The sequence below is a fragment of the Stegodyphus dumicola genome, chromosome 7 (assembly GCF_044657685.1).
Source record: "Stegodyphus dumicola isolate Sdum_Otavi_A_Nest chromosome 7, ASM4465768v1".
Lineage (NCBI taxonomy): Eukaryota > Metazoa > Arthropoda > Arachnida > Araneae > Eresidae > Stegodyphus > Stegodyphus dumicola.
This window is the reverse complement of record NC_140774.1, coordinates 70,868,102-70,893,756: the sequence shown is the minus strand read 5'-3', so window position 1 is coordinate 70,893,756 and position 25,655 is coordinate 70,868,102. Positions and strand designations below refer to the sequence as shown.

Below are 25,655 nucleotides of genomic sequence, written 5' to 3'. Positions count from 1 at the left end.
CTAGGACTTTGTTCATATTATAGGTCCTTTATAAAAGATTTTGCAGCTATCGCTGAGCCATTGTTAAAATTAAAAAGGAAAAAGGCAAGATTCTCGTGGACGGCCGAAGCCAATAGTGCTTTCGAAAAATTAAAACAAGCATTAACGCAAGCCCCTGTGTTAAAATTTCCTGAAAAGGATGAGAATTTAGAAATTTCAGCGGATGCTTCGGATTATGCGGTAGGAGCGGTACTTTCGCAAAATCAGCAGCCCGTGGCATTTTTTAGCCGAACTTTAAATCAAACACAAAGAAACTATTCCGCGACCGAGAGAGAGGCACTTGCAGTTCTGTTAGCAGTGCAAAAGTTCCGAGTCTATTTTGGAAAGGCGCCAATAACAGTGTACTCTGATCATGCTGCGGTAACTAGATGGTACTCAGGGAAAAATTTATCCCCAAGGTTAATAAGATGGGCACTCAAGCTGCAAGAATATAATCTGGTAATCAAGCATACCCCTGGAAAGGAAAATATCGTAGCAGATGCCCTATCAAGGATTAAAATAGACGAACAAGGCAATACAGTAAAGATGGCAATGCTGACACCATGTACAATAAATTCCCGAGAAACTGTAATAACCGAACTGGGTAAGGATCCTGAGTTTGGAAGTATTTATGAGTATTTGAAGGATCCTGAAAATTTTAGCCACCAAGATATTGTGGCGATAAGAAATAGGGCGGCCCATTACGAACTAATAGATGGTCTATTATTCTATACAAAAACTACGAATTCCAACAACGAATTTCGACCTGTTATCCCAGCTAGTCTTAGATTAAATATCCTGCAGGAGCTCCATGACAGCCCTTTAGCTTCTCATGCTGGTATTCGAAAAACTATCCAACGCGTACGCGAGGCAGTCTACTTTCCTGAACTGCAAAAGTTAACAAGGGCGTATGTCCAGTCCTGCCCAACATGTCAAGCCGTTAATTATATTAATTTCCGCCCTGCCGGGTTTCTAAATAGTATTAAATCCGAATTTCCAAATGAAATAATTGGCATCGATTTATTGGGCCCTTTCCCAAAAAGTCATTTAAATAAAAGTCGCTATCTCCTTGTTATGGTTGATCATTTTAGTAAATGGACCGAAATTGTTCCCTTAAAACGAGCCTCCGCGAAATTAGTTACTGATTCTATTTTAAATAAATATATTTTAAAATACGGGGCGCCCCTAAAAGTTATATCGGATAATGGTCCTCAATTTGTAAGTAATATATTTGAAGACATGTGCCAAAAACTGGGCATACGTCATTTAAAAATGGTTCCGTATCGGCCGCAATCAAATATAGCGGCACGGGTCAATAGAAGTATAGTGAAAATTATGTTAAAAATTTTCATAAAAGCTGGGATAACTATGTCAATGAATTTGCTTTCGCCCTTAGGACCGCAAAACATGATACAACGGGCAAAACTCCTGCTGAGTTATTTCTAGGCAGAAAGATTATAACACCGTTAGATAAATTATTTTACGTGCAACAAAGAGCCCCAGAATTTAAAATGGGGTGATATAGAAAAACTAATTAAGGAAGCAAAGAAGAATACTGAAGTAGCACAGAGAAAACAGAAACTCTATTATGACTTGAAACGACGGGGAGTAACTTATAAAGTAGGGGATGAAGTTTTAAAAATTAAGCATTCACTTTCTTCAGCACCAGAAGATAAAACTGCCAAATTTTTTCCACGATTTGAAGGACCATATGTTATAGAAAAAATAACTCACGCTGTTGTAGTGTTAAAAGCCAGAAATGGTGAAACCTGTTCCGCAAACATTGATCAAATCAAGCCCTACTTTGATCGTAATAAAATGCAAATCTTTTCAGATCTTTTGCAGGATCCGGCACGGCAGACACCGCAGGTACAAGTTCCAGAGGTGAAAAAACGACAAGTACAAGGGCAAGCCAATGAGAGACAGAAGCAAGTGAAAAGAAAATTGCCCCGCGGAAAAATCGAAGGTAACAAGAAAAAGAAGCCGTTCCACCGTCCAGAAAACAGAGTTCACGATCACCCCCAGAATGAAGAAGGGAGAAGGACGTTGTATGTGAAGAGGACCAGGAGAAATGACGGCAACTATAACCCGGCTTTAAAACGGAAGATCTACTCATCCGACAGAACTCTCCGCAGCAAAAGTCGCCGAACTGCGGAAGGGCCATCAGCAGCAGAGGAAAAAGTACAAGGAAAATTTGAACGGCCAACAACGAGGTCCAAGCAGGATCACGACAGAAGTTTCCCGGTTCCGCCAAGACCAGCTGCCTTCAAACGGCCAAGACCACAAGCAGAGGAGAAAAGGAAGGTGTTCAAGGGTGGCCGAACTGGTGAAAAACGGAAGCTTCCAGAGGAAAGCACTGAAGGGCGAGCCCGTACAAGAAGGAGGATAAACCAAACTACTATCTGCAGTACCTTTAAAGACTGGGCCCAGAAAAGGATGTCCGAATATTACAAAGATAAGTAAAATTTTATGTAACTTAAGTTAATCTTTCATTCTTACTGCAAGTGGCAGATTTCAAGAAGTTTTACCTCATGCGAGGTTTACCTTTATCGCCAAAAGGGCGAGAAATGAGTTGTGACCGATTTTCGTATTATGTTTTTCAATTACTCGTGCGTAAAACTAAAGTTGATGTATAATAGCGTTGTTTAAAAACTTAAATATTGTAAAAAGTTATTGTATAAATTTTATTTAAAACATTCTAGCAAGAAAGAAGTTTTAGTCTGAAAGACTTTTTGAAATGTAGTATTATTTCAATGTAGAAAGAATTGGCACTTGCGTTGAAAAGAATAGAAGTTAACAATGTACTACTAATGTATGTTTTCAAATGTGTAAAATTAACGGCATGTTGATATGTTCTTATATACATGTGAACTGTTATTTTAAATGTTAAGAAATACCGTGATATGGTAAAAGTGAAAGTAATGTTAAAAATTTGTTATTCGTGTGACTGTAAAGATTAAATCATGGCGAATATGTGGTAAAGGTTGAATGATGTAGTTAGGCTTTCTGACGCTACACTTTAGAGTTAGCCACTTTTAGAATAGTACCTCAGGGTTTAGAGTTGAAATTAGGGTGTGTTAAGAGGTCTCGTTATGTTGAATTTTAACACGTTAGTGTTTTGATTGTAGGAGGAAGTGTGGCACACGTAGACAGAAACACATTCGTGTTTGGTGTTCTTTTACAACACATGTCAGAGAGCACGGGGAGAGATAATTAAAATAGTCATGAATGAAATAAGAATGTTAAGAGCAGTATAATTCTATATGTTACTTGCCATGTCATTGTGTAACATTTCATTAAACTAGTTTTCCTTCCAGATCTCTGTAAGGAACCAGAATTGAATAAAAGCTCCTGGTTAGATGCAGTACAGATGAAAAAAAGATTGTTGTATATCCTGGGAGCTGCTATTGTAACAAATTTCTTTCTTTTAAATTTTCTAGTTTCTAACAAAGTTATGTTTGTAAAAGGTTGGCCTCGCGTTAGATTCTAGAGCTAAAAGTTTTCAACAAGGTCGTTTTAGACCTCAGTTTCAAACTAATTAACTCTGGCGGGAAGTATGTAAGGATCTTAAGTTTTACTAACGTTTATTTTATTTTAAATCTTTACTATCACTTCTTATTTTCTACTTCCGGCCAGAATTATAAGTGTGAAGGTTTTTATGCAAAGTTTGTCTGGCGAACGCCAAGTATTTAAGTGTGGCCTTTTTGCCAAGCGAGAGAGAGGAAGCAGTGAGTTCGAAGCAGGCCGCTTACCTTAGAAGTTACGCAGTTGCCGTTTGCCTTCCAGGCCAGAGGTTTTAATCCTCTTGATAAATTAAACGTATTGTAGTGTTTGTTCACAGTCTCTGTGCTATATACGCTTCCTGTTATTACAAGGCCAATCTTCCACGTGCATTATTCTAAAGTTAAATTAGAGTTTAGTTTTATTTTTATACTTTTACGTTAGACCTCGAGTGGCGGGTCATTGTATTCCGAAGTACGGAAGTTATTGTATATAGAGATAAATAAAGGGTTTTGCATACCCTTCGTCTGTATCCTGTCTACTTACTACAATTAGTGAACATAGCTTTAGTAAGCTCTCTGTTCCGAGTCAGGTCCTTGTATGTTCCCGAAGAAGGTTAGAAGGAACATTGAACCTGATAGAATATGACTGCAAGAAGTGCGGAAGAAGGCACAAATATCGGGACTGTCCAGCTTTTGGAAAGACTTGTGCGAAATGCAAAGTAAAGAACCATTTTGCCGCGAGGTGTCCCAAGAACATTTATGAAGTTGGAATACCAAAGAATGAACTTAGAATATATAATGAACATAGTGTATTTGTTGACTCTGTAATGATGAATCCACCAGTAAACGGCATAGTGAATTTAAAATAAGTGGAAAATCAATCAAAGATCTAACAAATTCTATTGATGAAGTAAATAAGGATATTCACAAGGTAAGTGAAACATGGGTGAAAAGTATTACAATGTATGTAAATAATAAGTGTTTCAAGGTTGATTTTAAGTTAGATACTGGTGCGGAAGTAAATATTTTGCCTTTGTATGTTTTAAATAATGTTAAACTTAAGCCTAAACATAATGAAACTGATTTGTTCTTAACTGCATATGGTAATTTTAAGTTAAAACCAGAAGGTACTCTTATAATTAATTGTTCAACTGAAAGGCTTAAGAATGTACCTTTACAGTTTTATGTTCTTGATGTAAGATCTAAGCCTATATTAGGGTTAACAGCTTGTTCTGCATTAGAGCTAATTGAAAGGATTGATTCTTTAAAGTGCAATATCATTAATAAAAATGATTTAATTGCTCGGTATAAAGATGTATTTACAGGCACAGGGCAATTTCCTGACGAACTATATCATATAACCCTTAAAGATGATGCAATACCAGTAATACACCCCCCAAGATGTGTTCCTCGGGCTTTACAGCCTAAATTAAAAGATACTTTAGATAAACTTGAAAGAGAAGGGATAGTATCAAAAGTAAATAAACCAACTGATTGGGTTCAAAGTTTGGTTATAGTTGAAAAACCTAATGGGAGTCTGAGATTATGCTTGGATCCTAGAGATCTAAATAAAGTAATTAAAAGGGAGCACTATCAAATTCCTTCTCCAGATGATATAATTAGTAGGTTAGAAGTTAAAAAAGTATTTTCAGTTGTAGATTTAAAAGATGGATTTGGGCATGTACCACTAGATGAAGCTAGTTCTGAACTATGTACATTTAATACTCCTTATGGAAGATATAAATTTAATAAAATGCCATTTGGAATATCCTGCGCCCCAGAAATATTTCAGAAAAGAAACCAAAAATTATTTGGTGATATTGAGGGTGTGGAAGTTTATTTTGATGATATCATAATTGCAGGATCTGATGAGGTTACTCATGATATAATTATCTCTAAGGTTCTTGAAAGAGCTAGGTCTCTAAATATAAAATTTAATCCTGATAAATTACAATATATGGTACCGGAAGTCAAATATGTAGGCCAAATTATTTCTGAGTCAGGTGTAAAAGCCGATCCTAGTCATATTAAAGCAATTATTGATATGCCAACACCAAAATCAAAAACTGAAGTAAGGAGGTTGTTAGGAATGTTAAATTTTCTGTCAAAATTTATACCTAATGTATCTAAAGTTACTGCTCCTTTAAGAGAAATCATTCAAGAAAATGTAGAATTTAATTGGGGAGAAACTCAGGAAGAGTCATTTAACAACATCAAACAACTGCTAACCAAAGCTCCAATTTTAAAAGTTTTCAGTGGTAATGAGGATATAATTATACAGTGTGATAGTTCGAAGGATGGCCTAGGATCGTGTCTAATTCAAAAGGGTAAGCCTGTATCATTTGTGTCTCGCAGCCTGACTAACAGTGAAAAAAAACTATGCACAGATCGAAAAAGAGCTATTAGCCATAGTATTTTCTTTTGAAAAGTACCACAATTTTATTTATGGACGGAAAGTCACAGTGCAAAGTGGTCATAAACTGTTAATGGCAGTTGTTAAGAAACCATTGCATAAAATCTCGTCTAGAATGCAAAGGATGATCTTAAAATTACTAAAGTATGATTTTGAGATAAATTATGTTCCAGGTAATCAAATGCTTTTTGATGACACTTTGTCACGAGCATATCCTGTGAATGAAACTATTAGTGATGATCCTGAAATGCTAAATGTTGTTCACATTATTTCAAAATATTTTCCTTTGAGTGAAAGAAGAGTGGTGCAATTTAGGAAAGAAACCGAATCAGATCCAGGTTTGCAAATAGTTATGAAATATATTAAAGAGGGTTAGCCTAAATGTTACAAAAAATGTAGATAGTAGTGTAAAAACATACTTTAAAGTTAAAAATGCTCTTTATATTAATGACGACTTGTTATTTATTAATGAAAAATGAGTTGTACCTTATGGTTTGAGAAAAGATATGTTGCAATTAATTCATGAAGCGCACTTTGGAATTGAGAAATGTAAACGTAGAGCCCGTGAAATTTTTTACTGGCCAGGTACGACAAATGACATTGAGCAGCTTGTTTCCAAATGTGAAATATGTGAAAAATTCAGAAATAGAAATTAAAAAGAACCTCTAATGCAACATGAAATTCCAACTAAACCATTCGAAAAAATTGCCCTTGATATCTTGCAATTTGGTAATCAAAATTACTTAGTAGTTATCGATTATTACTCTAAATGGATTGAGAATTCTAGCATAAAAGATAAGACAGCAAATGAAATTATGATAAAGTTAAAATGCATCTTTGCCAGGTATGGTATTGCAAATGAAGTCGTTTGCGACAATAATCCCTGTAATAGCTACTTATTTAAGAAATTTGCTGAAGATTGGGATTTCGAACTTAAATTTAGTAGCCCCAGATATCCACAAAGTAATGGGTTGGTTAAAAAAGCTGTAGGAATAGTGAAAAATATCACGAGAAAAGTGCAAGATATAAGTGTAGGCTTAATCGAATATCGAAATACCCCAATTAGTGGAATAAATTTGTCTCCTGCACAACTGTTACTTAATAGAAGATTAAGGACAAAATTACCTATCAGTAATAAATTGTTAAATACTAAGATAAACAAACCTTATTCTAAATTTCGTGCACTTCAAGCTAGGCAAAAATATTATTATGATAGAACCGCACAGAAACTGCCTGAGTTAAAACCTGGAGATTAGTATAACCTTGTTCAACTTTAGAACTGGGCAATGGGATAAAGGTGAAATAATTTCAAAACATAAAGCTCCTAGATCATATATTGTAAGAAATTCAAATGGAGAAATATTGCAAAGAAACAGACGCCATATAAAATTTTCAAAATCACCTTACAAAGTTAATTATGATTATGATGATATAGTATTAGATAAAGAGGAAAATTTAAATGGAAGCCCTGAAAATGTTTCTGTGCCTGTTAATATAGGAAATCAACAGAATAATCTATCCAATAGTACAATAACAAGAAGTGGACGGTTGATTAGACAACCTTCAAGATATAGAGACTTTGTCATGGGATAAAATAATGTAACATATTGCATATATCATTTTTATGTAACTTTTTTGTTATTGTATGTCATATTGTAAATATAATTGTATTGATATTATTTGGTATTTTTATTATTGTTTATAAACTGGAGGAAGGAATGTGATGTATATTTAAAATAACTTTAACTTTAATGGCGCTCATGCTATGCGATTCCGTTGTTGTGATGCACGTGTTACTGTGCTAGCTGAATGTCATGTGAACTGTTTAAAAATGTAATACAGTCAAAAGTCGTTAATCCGGACTCGTCGGGACTTCGGCGATTCCGGATTATCGATTTTTCCGGATTATAGATCATCAGTTTAAATCTCGTAAGATGGCATGCAGAAATTCTAAAATTAAAAATATGAAACCGTAATTTATGAAATAAAGAACAATTATGATCTAAAGGGTATCAAAATTTTCAAAAAGAAAAAGCTTAATATTTATTTGTTTACTTTATTAAACATTTCTTTCAATGTAAGTTGTTTAAGTTTTGCTTCGTTTCATATGATAATACTTTCTCTTTAATTCTATTAAACAGACATAATTTCTTGTTCAGTTACAAAGTTCCGCTGTTCAAGTCCTATAATTGCTGTGTCTAGAACACCGATTAATTTGTCAATCGAAATTTTTTCGTTTTCAATAACCTCTGTCACTTTCTTCGCTATCGAAAGCGACTTTTAACGACGAGGAACTTGTTTTAAATCATATCAAAGACGGAGCATATCGAGATGAAATACTACATTTGGTAAGGAATCATAAGCCAAATAAAATAAAAACATCTGCGCTGAAGATAAGGATAGTGTTGACAGATCAACTTCCAATTCATTACGCGCCCGCCGCGGCGATCCCCCCACCGCGCAGCGTGAAATTGATAAACAGATTTCGGATTTCAAAACATACTTTCGCTTTAGATCCTTTACATATTAACAAATATATATCGGAAATTCTATTTGATATAATCGAAAGTTTAAGCTTACTTTTATAAAATTGCTCTTACAGTCTGCAAAAAATAATAAGCCGGATCCAATTCGAAAATTAAGGAACCACGCAATCATCAACATTAACTGAAATAGATAATTAGATAATTTTAGCTTATACGTCCATTATACATAAAACGCGCACGCGAAAACGTATTCTGCACTTGCGCACACTCATATGCGCAGTCGTAAAAGGTCTTACGCGCACGCGTAAACGCCTATGCGCATGTGTCAACGCGGCGCATGCGCAGAAAATTTTTAGTTTTGAGGTCCGGATTATAGATCATTCCGAATTATGGGTGTCCGAATGAACGACTTTTGACTGTAATAAAAGTTTTGAATTCTTGAGTTATACTCATTAGTTGAGTCTTCTTTTAAACTACAGAAGTAATTAAATTCAACAAATTACACAAGAAGTTACATGTAGTATGCAATTTCCAATACTTTTTCCTGCACATGTAGAATGAAAGAGAAAGTGAAGGGGTGTCATAAACTGAAAAGTTCACCAAGGTAATTACTCTTGAGGCAGAAAATAAAAAAAAAAAAATGAGGCAAATGGTATTCTCGAGTTCCTAGGTAAGTTTCTTACCAAACTTTACAAAAAACAAAACAAGAAAAGGCAAAATTTGAATCACAGAATCAAAATATGGGAAAACAATCAGGATGACATTTCCGAAAAAATTTGATTTTATGTCATAATATGTATGTTAGAACAACAGTATATATAAAACCTAAGTTGCATTTTTGAAATGTGAAAAAGTAATAGTATATAGAACTATCCCTTTCTTTTTGAGTCTGTGTAAGCATTTGTTTGAAACTTTTGATGTTGTGAAAAGTGAAGTGTTGCAAATTTGACTATTATAAAAATTTGCAAGTTTAATTTTGAAGATCAGTCCAATTTCATGCCTGTGAATGTGATCGGTTGCAAAAAATATGCCTTGGTATTTAAATCTGATCATGAAATTTTATTTTTTTTCCTTTTGGGGCTAAATGTTTTCAGTGTTTATGAAACTAGTCTTTTCTTTCATCTTCTGCCTTCAAAATGAGGATCTTCTGTATTATGACCAAATTCGCTTCACTATTTTATACTGAGAAAATCTTGATGAAAAGGAAGGCTATGTTTCTACCCTTGTGAATTTTATGAAAACCAAGATGTTTCAAAAGTGTTTGTGATGTATAGCGATTAAAAGCATGTGGGTGATTGCGAGGATATATTTGCAAAATGACAATGTATTAGAAAAATAAAAATTATTTTTTACATAAAATTTAGTTTCTTTTTTATGTTATATTATTTGATCCTCATAATTTTAAAAATTACACAGTTAAACCTATTAGGAAATATGCATAACATTTTAACAAATTTAAAGTAGGGTAATAATGTGTAAAGCAATGGCACAGTGATAAAACTGCATAATGTAATGGAAAATTGTGTAAAGTAATGTATGTATCTGTTACTAAATTAAAATGTTGATTATATATCTTTGTCTTAAGAATTATCTTTTTGGTATGCTTTACACATGCACATTTGATATTTTTTCATAATAAAACATATGGAGAGACCTGATTCTTAATTTCACTTTGAAACTAAAAATACCTCCGTAACTGAATAAACCATCATTTATTAAGCATAAATCTGTATGATCAATAATTGGCTCTTGCGTTTTTTTTTTTTTTTTTTTCTTGGCATACATCTCAAACTGAAACAGTCTGCAACAGAACATCATTGAAAGCCTGCTGACTAATTTATTTCCCTGATACCAACCGGGCACATCATTATTTATTATTTTTTGCTTTTATCACCACATGGCGGCATGAGAAATGACTCAGCAGCAATGTCTGAACTTTTTTAAAAAAAATATTAGTAATTGGAATACCAGAGACTGCAGTAACCTTTCATGCTGAAATTATGCTTGGGAATGATTACGGACTTCAGTTAACTGTTCTGCGAAATGTTGTATGGTGATGAGGAGAAGTTTAACAGAAATTTCCTTCCATGTGCAAAAAAAAAAAAAAAAAAAAAAAAAAAAAAAAAAAAAATAAATAAATAAATAAATAAATAAATTTCATATCAAAAAAAATTATATTTAGTGGTCTTTTGAATTGAAAATAACTGATTTGTTATTTAGATTAGCCCCTGGACTGGTGTCAGAGCAGGTGCAATAGAATTAAGGGAAGGCAAAATTTTTAGAATTTAGTGAAGCACCAAGCAATAAAATTAAGGGATGGGAAAAACTTTAGAATTTAGGGAAGGCATTAAAATGCAATTTTTAGGGGGCGCAAATATTTTAGAATTTAGGCAGACACTTTACAGCAGAATTTGGGACCCACACAGACTTCACCAGGCCGCAACGTGTCTAGCGCCACTTCTGGATAAGCCTTAAGTATATTTGGAAATTTATTTATTCAGCACTCAGCAAACTTTGGTTTTGCAGTGTCCACAAGCACCTCATATTCTGCTCGGTGTAAGTTTGGTTTTTGTTCGCTTTCAGCCTCATCAAGAGAAAAGTCATCAAGCACTTTCTCTTGAACTCTTGAAAAATAATATTCTAATAAGTCTTTCAAAGCTACAAGATGCACCTGAATAATTTTCTGTATTTTTTCTTAAATTTTGGTATTATTTTCATTCTAGAAGCTTTCTGAAAGAGGAAAGAAATCGAATCTTGCTTTACCATGCACTCCAATCAGTTTAATATTTGCATAAAAAACTTTTGCCTTTTTTCTACACAAAGATTTCATTTCATTAATTTTATTTAAAATATCAGCCAAATATGTTAGTTTGCATAACCAGGCTTCGTCATTTAAAACTATTGCTATTAGTGAGTTATGGTCTATAAAAAATGCTGTTGCTTCATATGCAGCTTCATCTAAATGTGTCAACACTTTTCCTTGAGATAACCATCTTACTTCAGTCTGTAGCAGGAAGAACTTGTGGTGGCTTCCTATAACTTTATATACTAGTTTGAAGAGCATGCTTTTAAAATGTTGCAATTGTGTGTAGTTTCATTATTTTTATACCATCATTCAATCTTAATAAGATCAGAAGGCGCTTTTCTCGAAGCTAGTGTATGAAGAATACAGTGGTTGTGTTATGTTAAAAATCACGGTACCAATAAGGTTATGATCAAAAATGTCATGGCACCAATAATGTTATGGTTTCCTAAAGGTCTGGTACCTAAAAGGTTTCCTACTCTGTTGACAAAACACTTAAAATTTTTTAACAGTAATATACTAATATCAGTAAGCCCTGTACATTTGCGTTGTGTTTTCGGATTAACCCTGAAATCAATTTGAGAATGAGACGGGTGAAAATCATGAGCACACACACAAAAAGAAATAAATAAACATTGACTGATCTAGAAAAGTGAGCCTATTTATTAAAATTTTTAAGAGTTACTTAGTCCAGTAATTTGTAGGCAATTTATATTCAATCAGAACTGTTAACATATTGATTATTACACAGTGCAGAATTAACTTAGTAAGCAAATTATATTCAAGCTGAACTGTAAAATATTGCTTTCTACAAAATGCATACCTCTACAGAGTAATATTACTTCTTAGACTCAATAATATCAAACTATTATTGCTATTACATTCAGATAAATATGATGAGATAAAACTTTGGATAAATTAACAATACCCTCCCCGGGGAGAAAAAAAAAAAAAAGAATAATTAACAAGTTATACATTCCAAAAAAACATTTCACACAGAGTAATCAATACCAATGTAATTCTGGTTATTGCACATAGTAACTTTCTATTTTCAAAAGAATGATTTAACCGGGTAATATGTTAATTAAAATCAGCTATTACATCCTACAAGCAATTTAACTCAGAATAATCAATACCAATGTAATTCAGGTTATTGCACATAGTAACTTTCTATTTTCAAAAGAATGATTTAATCGGGTAATATGTTAATTAAAATCAGGCTATTACATCCTACAAGCAATTTAATCCCTAAGAGGAGCAAAGAAGCTCAAATAATGACACCTTTACCAATCAATCTTCACCAAGAAAGAAATTCACAAGTTCAATTAAATAATTTAATGAAGAATAAATTTCCTTAACCAATCTGACTAATTTACATTCACTGTTTCAATTAACTAATTTAAATAATGATATATTTCCTTGGCCAATCTAATAATTTACTTTATGGACAACAAAATGATTTCATTAGAATTAGGTTAATTTACTCAACTACAAAATTTTAATTCAACTAATTAAGTTATTTCAATCACTATTAACTATTTTAGTTGTTAGAATTACTTATTAGAAATGTCTATTAAACTTTACTATAAGAATTAACTATTATAATTCCCCCCCTTTTTTTTTATATATATATATATCAGACCAACAAATAAAAGAAAACAAATAAAAAAAAAAAAAACTTATCTGATGAAATACAGGCTGCAGGTGAACAGGAGGAGGAGAAATGCCCTCATATTTAAAAATTATCAAGATGCCAAGGAGGACGGCTGCTGAGCGTAGTAGAAAATGAGAAGAGTTCATAGGTAGATAGTTTTCCAAAAAGTCCAGCAATTACTATTGATTTAAGAAGCACTACGGAGGTTCTCTTTGATGTCCAATGCAGTATTGAAGTTAGCATTTTTGTCGTAGCGACAACAGAGCTAGCGATGCAGAAGACTCTTGATGGCGGCAATTAATTCTTAAAGATTAGGAATATCGATGCAGATGAAAACTCTATTCATGGAGGAGAATATTGAAGTGTAGAATTATGTAATAGCGACACCGGAGCTAGCGATGCAGATGAAAACTCTATTCATGGAGGAGAGACTGAAATTTCTTCTTAACGGCACTAGAACTAGGCATCACCCTTCTTTGCATTTTCCTATTTTAATTATCTTTGAGTAACTTACATATTAAGGCACGGCAATGAGGAGCCTATAATTTAGTCGAGGTCATAATGCGTGCAACTAAGTCCCTCGTTCAAAACTCCAGGGCAAGAGGCCCGTAGATCCAAAGGCGGAAAAATGCATTTTCCGAAATGAAATTCAGCTGCCAACGAGACAGCGTCCGATGGTAAGTAGAAAGTGTAAAAAAGTGCGCTCGTCCCACAAAACAACCCGTTAAAAGGGAGAGCACCGGACTGCCAAGTTGGCGCAACCCATTTTTCGCCGAAAGTTGAAATAGTTGCAACCACAGCATACCCTCATGTTATCAAACTCGCCAAAACTACTATTTTGAAACCTCAATGGAAAATCTATGTCGCCAAACCCTCGCCAAATAAACACCACCTGCGACCGGGGGAGATTAAGAATTTCAACAACCCTGCAAGGGTCCCAACGAAAGAACGCTGAAAACTCGCAAAAAGTGACTTTTCAACCGGAAAGAAGGCATTTCATCCCCCTTTAACTAAATCACAAGCGAAACGAAGAAAAATCTACTAATTAAAGCTCATAACTGAAATGCAATTAAAGTTAGAAAAATGACAGTTATGCCAAAGTAAAGAGCTAATTTTTCTGCAACTAATGGTATTAAATACTAAGAAATCAAATTAATTTTTGACATGAAAAACTGAGTTTATTACGTAGGAAAAAAAATACTTATCCATTGTTTGCGTGTACAAGAATGAAGACGCAGTTCGCGTAAACTCAGAAAGCCAAAATATATTACACTAGAATTAATAGGCCCAAAAAGAATATAACCAAACTTGTGTAGCTCAAATTTTGAATAATTACAAATTAAAATTTTGATTTTTATGAATCACTTAATTAAATTAAATTCGCTACACAACAGTTGATGCTACATTTATTTACCTTATTTTTAATTTTAACATAATGGCTTCGGCATTGTGACCAGTCTTTTCCGACCGCCATTGCATATATTTGCAGTTTTCTTGTGGTATTTCATTCAGTGAGAAGAAGCTCATCCAAAAGGTAAAATTTCTCACCTTCTGATGCTAGTTTCTAGTTATCTGTTCAGAAGAAGCTCCTTTTTATAGCTTTATAAGGTAACAGAAGAAGGAAATACCAATAAAATTACTAACTTGGTAACATCAGTAAGATTTATCCATTTGCAGTGACAATTTTGTGCACTTGATACAACTGATAAATGTCTCTTTTGCTTCATTAGCCATATCTCTTCGTTGACCAACCATAGGTGAGCTACCACGAGTGGAATATAGTACAAAATACCTATTCATACTGTAAGCATATTCTCTGAGTTTTGTGGTTACTTAATAAAAATACTGAAATTATGTGCATTTTTTAAAACATTAATATCTATCTTTAGGATGGGGTGAAGGTTAATAGAATTAAGTTCTTTTCATTTTGTGCTGCAAGTATAGCATTGCTAAAATATCAGTGATAGAGTTACATACCCAATTATCAATCGCAGAGAAAATGTAATTAGGATTTGACTGACAGTAATTTATCTGTAATGTAATAAATACACTGTTACGTAGATGTTTGATTTTCTTATCTAGTCTGATTTTTTTCTTTCACAGACACTTTTTATGATATTTTAATGAACATTTATTTTTAAAGGCATATACTAGTATCTTGTACAAAATTATTTTATAATTACTGCTATCAGGGTCATAAATACAAAATGAAGAGGTACAATAAATGTTATAAATACAGCTGAATCACTGGGTTTAAATCCACTGAACTGTTTGTTAAGAACTATATCTTGAAGAGCCATTGAATCCTTGTTTTGTAATGAAAGAACATTTTCCGAATTTTTCATGGCTAGCTGAAGTGACAACATTTTCCTGCACAATAATGAAATTTGTTCAGAAGTATGATGAAAAAATTAAAACACTCTATTTCTATGAAAAATCTTTATCATCATGCAAACAAAAGTGCTCAATCTGACTTGATTTATGTGACCTTGAAAATTGAAGTAAAATATTCCATTTCCCTCTGTTCTCAGTTTTCATGCAGAAAATTTTAACATTATATATTTTAACTGCTGTAATCTGAATGTTTTATTACTGTGTACAATATGTGAAATATATATTAAATACACACAGCTGTGTTTGAGTTACTCTTAAGAAATAAACAAATTAGCCAAAAACCAGATCAGCATTATCCTGTGAAAGCTTTAACTAGAAATTCTAACACATCAGGCAACATCATGAATACCATTTCTACTGTTTAAGGCATGGAAGAGGAGAATCATGTTATGAGATCCAAAATATTCATTTTCACGTGTGTGTTTGCAAAAGGATTACATTGTACCTATGTAGTGATGCAGTTTTGTTTCGGTTGCAGTTTGCCATAAATATGCATGCCTTCTGACTCGTAGCATATTGTTCCATCATTACAATGCCAGACCTTATTGGCTTAGACAACTTAAGAATAGATTGCACAGTTTGGATAGGAACTTCTGCAGTATCTTTCAGTACAGCCCTAATTTAACCACAAATGATTTTCACTTGTTTAGTGTCCTTAAAGATCATCTTCATGATATTCATATATATTGATTTCTTGGGAATGACATAAATATTGAACAAAAAAGTCCAAATGTACCTGTAGTAACAACCCAAAGACTTTGGTGTTACAAATATAATGAACATTTTGCAGATTAATGAATAACAAATTCAGTGTAAGAGTGGATTATGGGGTAAAACAAACCTGATTACTGCATAATTGTATGATTTTCCTTCTTTGCAACCATTTGCAGCATATTTACTGATTACCCCGAATATAAATTTGAGCTATATTTTCTGAGAAAATTCTTGACAAACTGTCAAAGGAATCTTGAATGTTTCGCCATAGCAAATAGTTATCCAGTTTAATATTTAATTTTACTAGTGTAATTATAAGCTAACAGAAGGTATTCATTTTCATTTTTCAGATCACCAATTGGTGGACGCCGTCGCTCAACAGACAGCCTACCTTATGGCAAGAGCTCACCTCCATCTTCACGACGTCCATCTTTTGATCCTAATTCTGCTCCTGCCCCTTTACCAGAGCAAGCAGAAAGTCCCACAGAAACTTCAGCAGCACATAAAGTACCTGTGGATGCTGCATTGTCCTCGGTGAGTGCTGGTGGATCATCTTGTTCTCCTCCTCCTGGGACGGTATGTGTCCTGTAAATTTAGGAGCATTCTTGAGGAATTTCTTAGACTAAAGAACATTATAAATATTCTGAAGTAGTTTTACTTTCAAATTCATTTCTAAATTAAAAATTTACATTTTGCACTTTGCTGAAATTTGGTGATTTTTAAAATTAATATGGCAAAAACTAGAAAGCACTATGACAACCTTAAAAAAAATGAGAAATCACAGTCAAATTGTATAATACACATAACGCGTAATGTGCTCAATGCGAAGACTGTGTGTGGTGGCAAATTATATACATATACACAGTGTCTCAAAAAAGTCATGGGACACTTGTGCTTTACAAAAGGAAACTGCAATAAAATTAATTTAAAAAACATGTAAAATTTTTTGTGGGTGTGTTTCATACTTAAATTTAGTAACAATTATTATTACATAATATACATTTTCTCAAAATATTAAAATATTAATTAATTAAAAATACAATTGTTTAGAACGGAGCAGAAAATGGCTCACTTAAGTGATGGACACTACGTACTATGCAACAAAAATCGTCTGAAGTAAGCAATAAAAATATCTTTTGGGGTATTTATTTTTACTCAAAAGCAATTGCCGATAATTTATAAAATCGTCTGCAGTATTTCTCTCCAATTTGTTTTGGAATTTTTGTGTTTTTTAGCTCTGTGCAGCCATGAATGCTAAACGAAAAGAAACTTTGCCTGGAATTCGAAAATTAGTTATTAATTTGCATATTGAACGTGGAAAATCTATTAGAGAAACTACTGAAACAGTTAACTTCAGTCATTCAACAGTTTTCAATATCATTAAACGATATAAAAAGAATCATATGATTCAGGATAAAAGAAGACCTGGCTGACCATCAAAGCTATCCAATGGAATAAAGCGAATTATCGTTCGAAATATTTTAAAAAAATCCAAGAATGAGTGCTCCTAAAGTTGCTCCTGATTTACAAGCATTATATGGAGTAATTGTTAATTCTGAGACTATTGGAAGACTAATTCGATCTACTGGATATCACGGTAGAGCAGCCAGGAAAAAATTCTTCGTAAGTGAAAAGAATAGAAAACTCAGACTGGCTTTCACAAAATCCAACATAAATAAGAATTCTGATTACTGGAATGAAGTTATATTTGCTGATGAGAGTAAATTTAATATATTTGGTTCTGACGGTAGAATCTTGGTGTGGAGAAAACCCAGGAAGAATTTCGCAAACAGAACTTGGTGCCAACAGTAAAACATGGTGGAGGAGGAGTTATGGTATGGGGGTGTATGTCGTCCGCTGGAGTTGGTAATCTTGTTTTTATTGACAGTATAATGGATCAGTACAAGTATATTGACATTTTAAATCAAAATTTGAAATATTCAGCACGAAAATTGAACCTTCATAACGATTTTAAATTCTACCAGGACAATGACCCCAAGCACAGTGCTTTGAACGTTAGACTCTGGCTGCTGTATAACTGTCCTGAAATAATAGAAACACCCCCACAATCTCCACAATTAAATCCCATAGAGAATATTTGGCAAGAATTGGAATCAAGAATTCGCAAACACACCATTTCTTCAAAACAACAATTAAAATCGTTGCTTCGAGAAGAATGGGGTAAAATCACTCCAGAAATCACAAAAAAATTAGTCGAATCCACCCCAAGAAGATTAAATCATGTTTTAAAAGTAAAAGGAAATCCAACAATATATTAAAACCTTTTAAAAAGTAAAATTTTTGGATAAATATTTGATGGAAAAGTAAGTGTCCCATCACTTAAGTGAGCCATTTTCTGCTCCGTTCTAAACAAATGTATTTTTATTAAATTAATATTTTAATAATTTGAGAAAATTTATGTTATGTAATAATTGTTACTAAATTTAAGTATGAAACACACCCACAAAAAATTTTACATGTTTTTTAAATTTATTTTATTGCAGTTTCCTTTTATAAAGCACAAGTGTCCCATCACTTTTATGAGACACCGTATACATATATTTGAGTGAAAACAGTTGGCAGTGTACATAGAGAGGATGAAGCAGTATATTTCTCCTATATTGTTGCCACATTAATTTTTATTGCCAGACGTTATCAACATATCTAAAGAAAACAATTAAAAATGCAATTTAAAATATGAATTGTTAAATAAGGATTATATGATACATTAAAGTAGCTGCTTGTGTGGTCAGGTGCTTAAAATAGTTACTGTTAACAAAAAAAAAAAAAAAAAAAAAAAAAAAAAAAGAAAAGAAAAACTATGTAATGCTTTTGTTTAGCCAGTATGATTTTGTAAGTCCAGCTACTAATTAATTATCAACAGAGCTAAAGAATGGCTTTTATTGCTTTTAAATTGCTTAGTATGTTAACCAGTCACAGACAGGTTAAATTTAAAAGAAAAATTAAATACCTTATCCCCAAATGGCAACAAACTGGTACATGGAAGATAAAAGTATTTTATATCCAGCAGTGATGTTATGTCATTTTAGTGATGATTAATTAAGAGTAATTTATAATTTCTTATTTGAATTTTCAGTTTGTAATGTAAAACATTTAATGCTACTTGATAAATTTTATTAAGTTGATTTTATTCTCAAATTTGTTTTATAATTATGTTTATTAAATTATATTTAATAATAAGGCACCCTACTTATGGATCTGTTTTATTCTTTGGATGGTATTACAAAAGCGAAGCTTAGTTATCTCTTTAATTGAATTTATTCAGTTTCCCATTTGCTGATAGGTCCTTAATCTTTTTCATTAATGGTCTTTAAAAGTCCTTAGAAGTACTTAATTTCCATGTCCAGAAATGAACACGTGAAATGAATGTTCATGAAATGAAATGTTCTTACTCATTTGAATTCTGGGTCAGAGATTTATAGTTAGAAAATCTGTGAAAAATTCACATTCAAGTGCTGTAAAGATTTCTACAGAATTTACTAAAAAGTTTTCTACTTTAATTTCATGTGAAATTGTTTGATGAGTACTCAGATCAGCTAGATTATATAGAAGCTGTGCTTGAAGAAAATCTTTTGTAAGTGCAAAAAAATAGAAAGCTTATTCTTTCCTTTGCAAAATTAATGGTGTGAGGGGCATTGTTTTAGTTAGAGTCATAGAAGTGTCCTGTATAATATAACAAATATTTATTAACAGTTATAAGTTGCACGCGGACATTATATTTAACTTTAAGAAAATTACAAGAGTCTGATACAACTTATCAAGTTAGACACTTGGCTTTTACTAAGTCCTCTGGCTACTCACTAGATGGCAGCCTTGTTGTCACAGTTTGTCCAACAGTTTATGTTAAAGGATTGGTTACAAACTTCCCCTCTGGCTCTGCCAACTTCTCGGCAAGGAGACAGAGCTGAAGGATTTGGGAGCTCTTGTAACATTGTCTCTAGTCTCAGTTTTTTTGGTTTCCTGGGCAAGGGGACCTCTCCTTGAAGCACTGTCTGGAACCACAATTTTTTTATTATTTCGGGAATGCAAAGTAACTTTTGGCAGTCTACCTCTCTTCCTGAGCAGAAGAATGGCATAAGCAGACGAGTTTTTGAAAGGTGTTAGTGCAGACGTATGGTACGTTCCTAACGGTTCTGATGGTTTATGAAAACTTGAAATGGCATAGGAAGTAGGTGATTTCTGTGTCATTACCAAGTATGGACCATCATGCTTTGGTATGAACTTTGAAGACTTTTTGTTTTTTGCATTGCTAATGGGATGTAAATTGACCCATACTTTATCACCTGGTGATTAAAACACTTGTCGTCTTCCTTTATCATATTGCTTTAAGCAGGTACAGAATCATGACTAGCACCTGAACTAGCAACTTGTATTTTCGATTTCTCAAACTCGTGCTTGCATTCTTCTATCTCTTTCCTTTCGTTATATTCGCGTTCTTCACGCTGTTTTCTTTCGTTAAATTCATGTTCCTCTATTTCTTTTTGTTCCGCAGTAATGCTAAAAAATAGATCTTTAGTGAACTCTTCATTATATCCCTTACTCATAAAAATGGCATCCTTAAAATCAACTATTGTTAAGGATGTATCAACTATTGTCATTTGTCAAAAAAGAATTAAAAGCAGGAATTATGGAAGAATAGAGGAACATTGATGAAGGTATTACCCCCCCCCCCCCCAAAAAAAAAAAAAAAAAAAAAAAAAAAACTACTCAATTCTATGCCTAGACTTTTAAAAGCTGTCATAAATGCTTCAAGATATCCTACAAAATACTAAGAGAAGTGCTGCAGTTTTTACCAATAACAGAAATACTACAATATGTGCGGATGTCTTTAAAGTGTATGAAGACATTTGTGATGTAACATTTCTGTTACTTTTTTATTATTGATTTAAAAAAAAATATTTTACTATATTCCTAAATTAACTAATGTATTTTTGCTAAGAGAAATTTATAGAAATTTTTAAAAAATTCTTTTTCTCAAATATTAATTTTTATTAATGAATAAAGCAATATTTCATTGAAACTTGTAAGTAAGGCACTGTATTTAGATTCTTCATTATTTAATTTTAGAGATTACATTATATGATATATTACTGTTGTTCTCCCCATATACACAATGATTTTTTTTCCTTTTTTTGCTTTGAAAAACAAAGACTTTCTTAAATTTGATTTTATGCTCATTGAACATGATATATATGATGTATTACTGGTTTTGTTAGTACTGGTATAACAAGTTTGCCAGTTCTGGAAACCAATCTTCCTGTTTTGGCAGCTGACCTAGGTAGCCACTTTAACAAGGAAGTATTATGAAATTTATTGGATTGAAGAAATGTTCAAATTCTGTTCCCTCACTCTTACTTGTTTTCAACACAATTTTTGTCATTAAATTTTATTTTATCTGAATTATTTTAATCCACTATGGTCATTCACAGATCATTTTATGAAGATTCCTAATCAGTGAATATTTGTATTTAATTATTTTAAATCAATAAATTGTACATTACAACATTTATCCATACAGTAGTTTGCATTAATTCTTAATTTTATTTTCAGCTTGTTTAAAAGCAGTTTTGATAAATTAAAGCTTTTCTTCCTTACTTATGATTTTTCTTGGTATAAAAATATAAGAAAACTACAAAATAAAATTATCCAAGGAGCATAAAATTTAGAATATCTGATTAAATAGTAATATATTTTTCTTCAGAATTATATTACAAATGTTTCAGTAACCTTAATCATACATTGCAAAAGGAATTTAAGTCTTTGTAGCTCTTTTGAAATGGGAATACTGTGCAGCATAAAAGGCCTCTCAGAAACTTGTGGTTTTTAATATTTCAATGTTGACAACTGTGTGTGTTGATGCAAGGATCTTAAATTTTAGTATTTACTTAAATATTAATTAGATTTGTATTGTGTTTTTTATATCTTAAGTATATTAACCCTCCGAGCGTTACGGGTTTAACCCTGAAATTTCAAAGTTCCTCAAAATGTCATGAATATGTGATATTTTCTTGATTTTAATTAAAAATGACTCTCTCATTTTGTACCTTAAATTCTTTTCTTCCAATATACATCCAAACCGATATCAGATACATTAAAAGCTACCAGAAATTTTCATGTATAATGAATATAGAAGGCAGCCTTCTATGCGGAATTTTCCGGCCGGAACGCTGAGAGGGTTAAGTATAAAATATTGTTCTGAAAATGGTATTTATTTTATAGACTGGAACTCCAGTGATAAAAGATGCCCCATCTTTGGATGCAATTGGTCTTCCTGACTTGCAACGATTTCCAGAACATGTACAATCACTTGTCTTGGGGCGTATAGACCAGATTGATACCCTGCCTCCTCTGCAAGAAATTACTTTGTATATTGCAGCTGATTTTTATGGTAATTTTGCCTCAGATTATCATTAATTTATTAATTTCTCTGACCATAAAAATAAAAGCAGTTATTTTTACTCTTGGAAATTATATATAATTTTTTTAAACAACTGGAATGGAATTAAATAATTGCACTCTTGCATTTTGTCTTCCAGTTCTGTACAAATAATAATAATACAGTCAAAAGTCGTTAATCCGGACACCCATAATCCGAACCTCAAAGCTACAAACTTTCTGCACATGCATCAACGCATAATGCGTTCGTGCATGCGCATAGGCGCATATATAGGCATTTATGCATATGCATGTGTGCATGCACATAATATGTTTACGCATGCATGTTTAATGTATAACGGACGGTATAAGCTAAGCTAAAATTATATGTAATTATCTATTTCAGTTAATGTTCAGTTGTTCCTTAATCTTCGAATTGGATCTGGCTTATTATTTTTAGCAGACTGTTAGAGAAATTTTATAAAAGTAAGCTTGAACTTTCGAATATGTCAAAAAGAATTTCCGATTCTGGAGCTACGAAAGGATCTACAAAGCGAAAGTATGTTTCGATGTCCATCAAACAAAAAGTGGAATTGCTGCAAAAAATGGATAAAGGCATATCCTTTGATTCTCTAACCATTCTGAAATCTGTTTATCAATTTCACGCTGCTCTGGGGGGGGGGAGGTTATTCAATATTGATTTCAAATGTATGCATTATTCTAAAGTATTATCTGATAAATTATTAAATTACTTCTATTTAATTAGTTTGGCAACATGAATCATCTTGTTGGAGAATTTTTCAAGTACAAAATTATTTGCTTTGGTATGTTAATGCAATAAATGTTGTTACATTTTGTTTTACATATGTATGAGTTTGTGGATTTTGAGTGATTAACGACGACACTGGATGAAGTATCGAAACACAATTTATTAGCCGGTATTATAGAAGACAGCTCCAAAGTCACATTTACAGCTGTCGAAGAACTGCTATAAACACGCTGAAACCTCAGCGACACAGCCTTAAGACTATCAGGCTATAGTGGTGATGACAGCTTCACGGCAAAGCACCAGAGTACATCTCCTGATTCTGCACAGTCGGTCTCCTTGGAACTCTATGTATTCTCGAGACTCTCCTCGCTACAACTCGTGATGCACTCGATGATACACTACAGTACAGCTTCTGATTTGGTTTGGTCGTTCTTGGAGCTCAACACACTAAGATAAAACTCGATGATGCACTAACTCACAGTACACTTAGAGACTCTCTCAATGCGCTCAATGATCAGCTCAGCACTAGACTACAAGACATTCACTTACTGTTTATCAAGTTATTCATCTGCCTCTGACTACTAACCAACTATCCGCGTACCAGCGTTTACGCATATATATAGCTTTTGGCTTGCGTTTGGGTTTATATAGCTTTTGGCTTGCGTTTGAGAACATTCTGTCCTTCAGTAACCAGTAAGAATTCATTCAAGAAGGTTCTCCACCCATCTATAACATATTGCCAATTTTGTTGCCAAATGTGGCAACCCTAAATCTGCTTTGCGGGGAAACTATCTTACCACGGCTGGGCATTTCTTAACAATATTCTGTTGTGTACACTTGTGTTATATACAGTAGAATTCCAGAAATCCACAAAGCTTGGGACCAGAGATTGTGCAGATTTTAGGATTTTGCGATTTCAGGACCGAAAAGATAAAGCATAATATTCGGACTGAAAGTGCAAAATGAATAAGGTGTATTAGATACATTTAATTAAATTATTATATACATTATTGCAGTAATTTATATGCATTAAATTATTATTACATATATAAATTGATTATATTATTCATTGTATTATATATACACAGCATCGAGGTTTACCGATTTCGCCTCACGCAAAGATTTCCGGTTTCGGATTCTGGTTAAAGAATCACTGTTGCTGTAAAATTTCAACAGCTTTTCTTTATTTTTCCGTATCATACACAATCGTGTCGCAATTCCATACCATTCTTTTATAAATCGAGGAGTAGCACCTGCTTCCATCTCTTGCAGAATTTGCACTTTTTGCATTACTGTCAATGCAACGTGTTTACGTTTTTCAACGTTGCAAAAAGTAAAATCACGAGTGTGTTTCTTATCTGTCCTTATATTAAAAAGGGTTGAAATTAAAAATATTCTTAATTTATCCACAAAATATCCGGATTAAAAAAAAGGCAGCACTAAACAATCTCGTGAAATTAAATAACAAGGCTCAGAAAATACAACAGCGGGAATCATGAACTTAGCAAAGAGTTGAGTGAATCGTCTGCTTTTTTACCTCGATTCAGATTAGATGGAAAAAAACTTATCTTATTTATTTTATCTTTTTTATGTCAATAATTTGGTATTTCCGTTTTGACTCATTATACTCATTATGATTTGGTAATTATGACATCATTATTCGGTAAGTATTTTGTTTCTTCGATATTTTGTCCTCAATGTTGCGGTTTCCGGAACCTATAAACTGAATGTTTATATTCTGAAAGGCAACTTGGATTTCAGGTTGGCGGATTTTCGGTATTTGACTGCATATATATATTTTTTTTCTGTAAATGTCTGCACTTTAAAAGAAAAGTTGTATATAAAATGTCTTTTAAATGTTTCATTGAAATGTTCACTTAAAGTATCTTTCTGCATTTGAATTCTAATACAGCTTAATTAATCTTTTGAAATTTAGAATGAAATACAGTCAAAAGTCGTTAATCCGGACTCGTCGGGACTTCAGCGATTCCGGATTATCGATTTTTCCGGATTATTTAATCATCAGTTTAAATCTGGTAAAATGGGATGCAGAAATTATAAAATTAAAAATATGAAACCGTAATTTACGAAATAAAGAACAATTATGATCTAAAGGTTATCAAAATTTACAAAAAAAAAAGCTTAATATTTATTTGTTTACTTTATTAAACATTTCTTTCAATGTAAGTTGTTTAAGTTGCTTCGTTTTTTATGTTATAATACATTCTCTTTAATTCTATAAACAGACATAATTTCTTGTTCAGTTACAAAGTTCCGCTGTTCAAGTCCTATAATTGCTGTGTCGAGAATACAGACTAATTTGTCAATCGAAATTTTTTTGTTTTCAATAACCTCTGATACTTTCTTCGCTATCGGACGTGAGAGGCATTTGATTTAAATCATATCAAAGACGAGATGAAATACTACATTGAGTAAGCAATTATAAGCCAAATAAAATAAAAACATCTGCCCTTAAAATAAGGATAGTGCTGACAGATCAACTTC

At 32.7% G+C, this 25,655-nt stretch overlaps 1 protein-coding gene across 3 annotated transcripts in view; it reads left to right on the top strand.

Moving 5' to 3' along the window:
• LOC118192357 (NACHT domain- and WD repeat-containing protein 1) overlaps positions 1-25,655 on the top strand; it is a 342,710-nt gene that overhangs the window by 229,568 nt on the left and 87,487 nt on the right. For 2 of the 3 annotated variants that reach the window (XM_085820425.1, XM_085820424.1), the window contains exons 3-4: positions 16,336-16,561; positions 22,226-22,394. In XM_085820425.1, coding sequence (XP_085676551.1) covers positions 16,336-16,561; positions 22,226-22,394 — 395 coding nt within the window. The remainder of the gene's footprint in view (positions 1-16,335; positions 16,562-22,225; positions 22,395-25,655) is intronic. The other variant, XM_085820426.1, reaches the window with a different exon arrangement.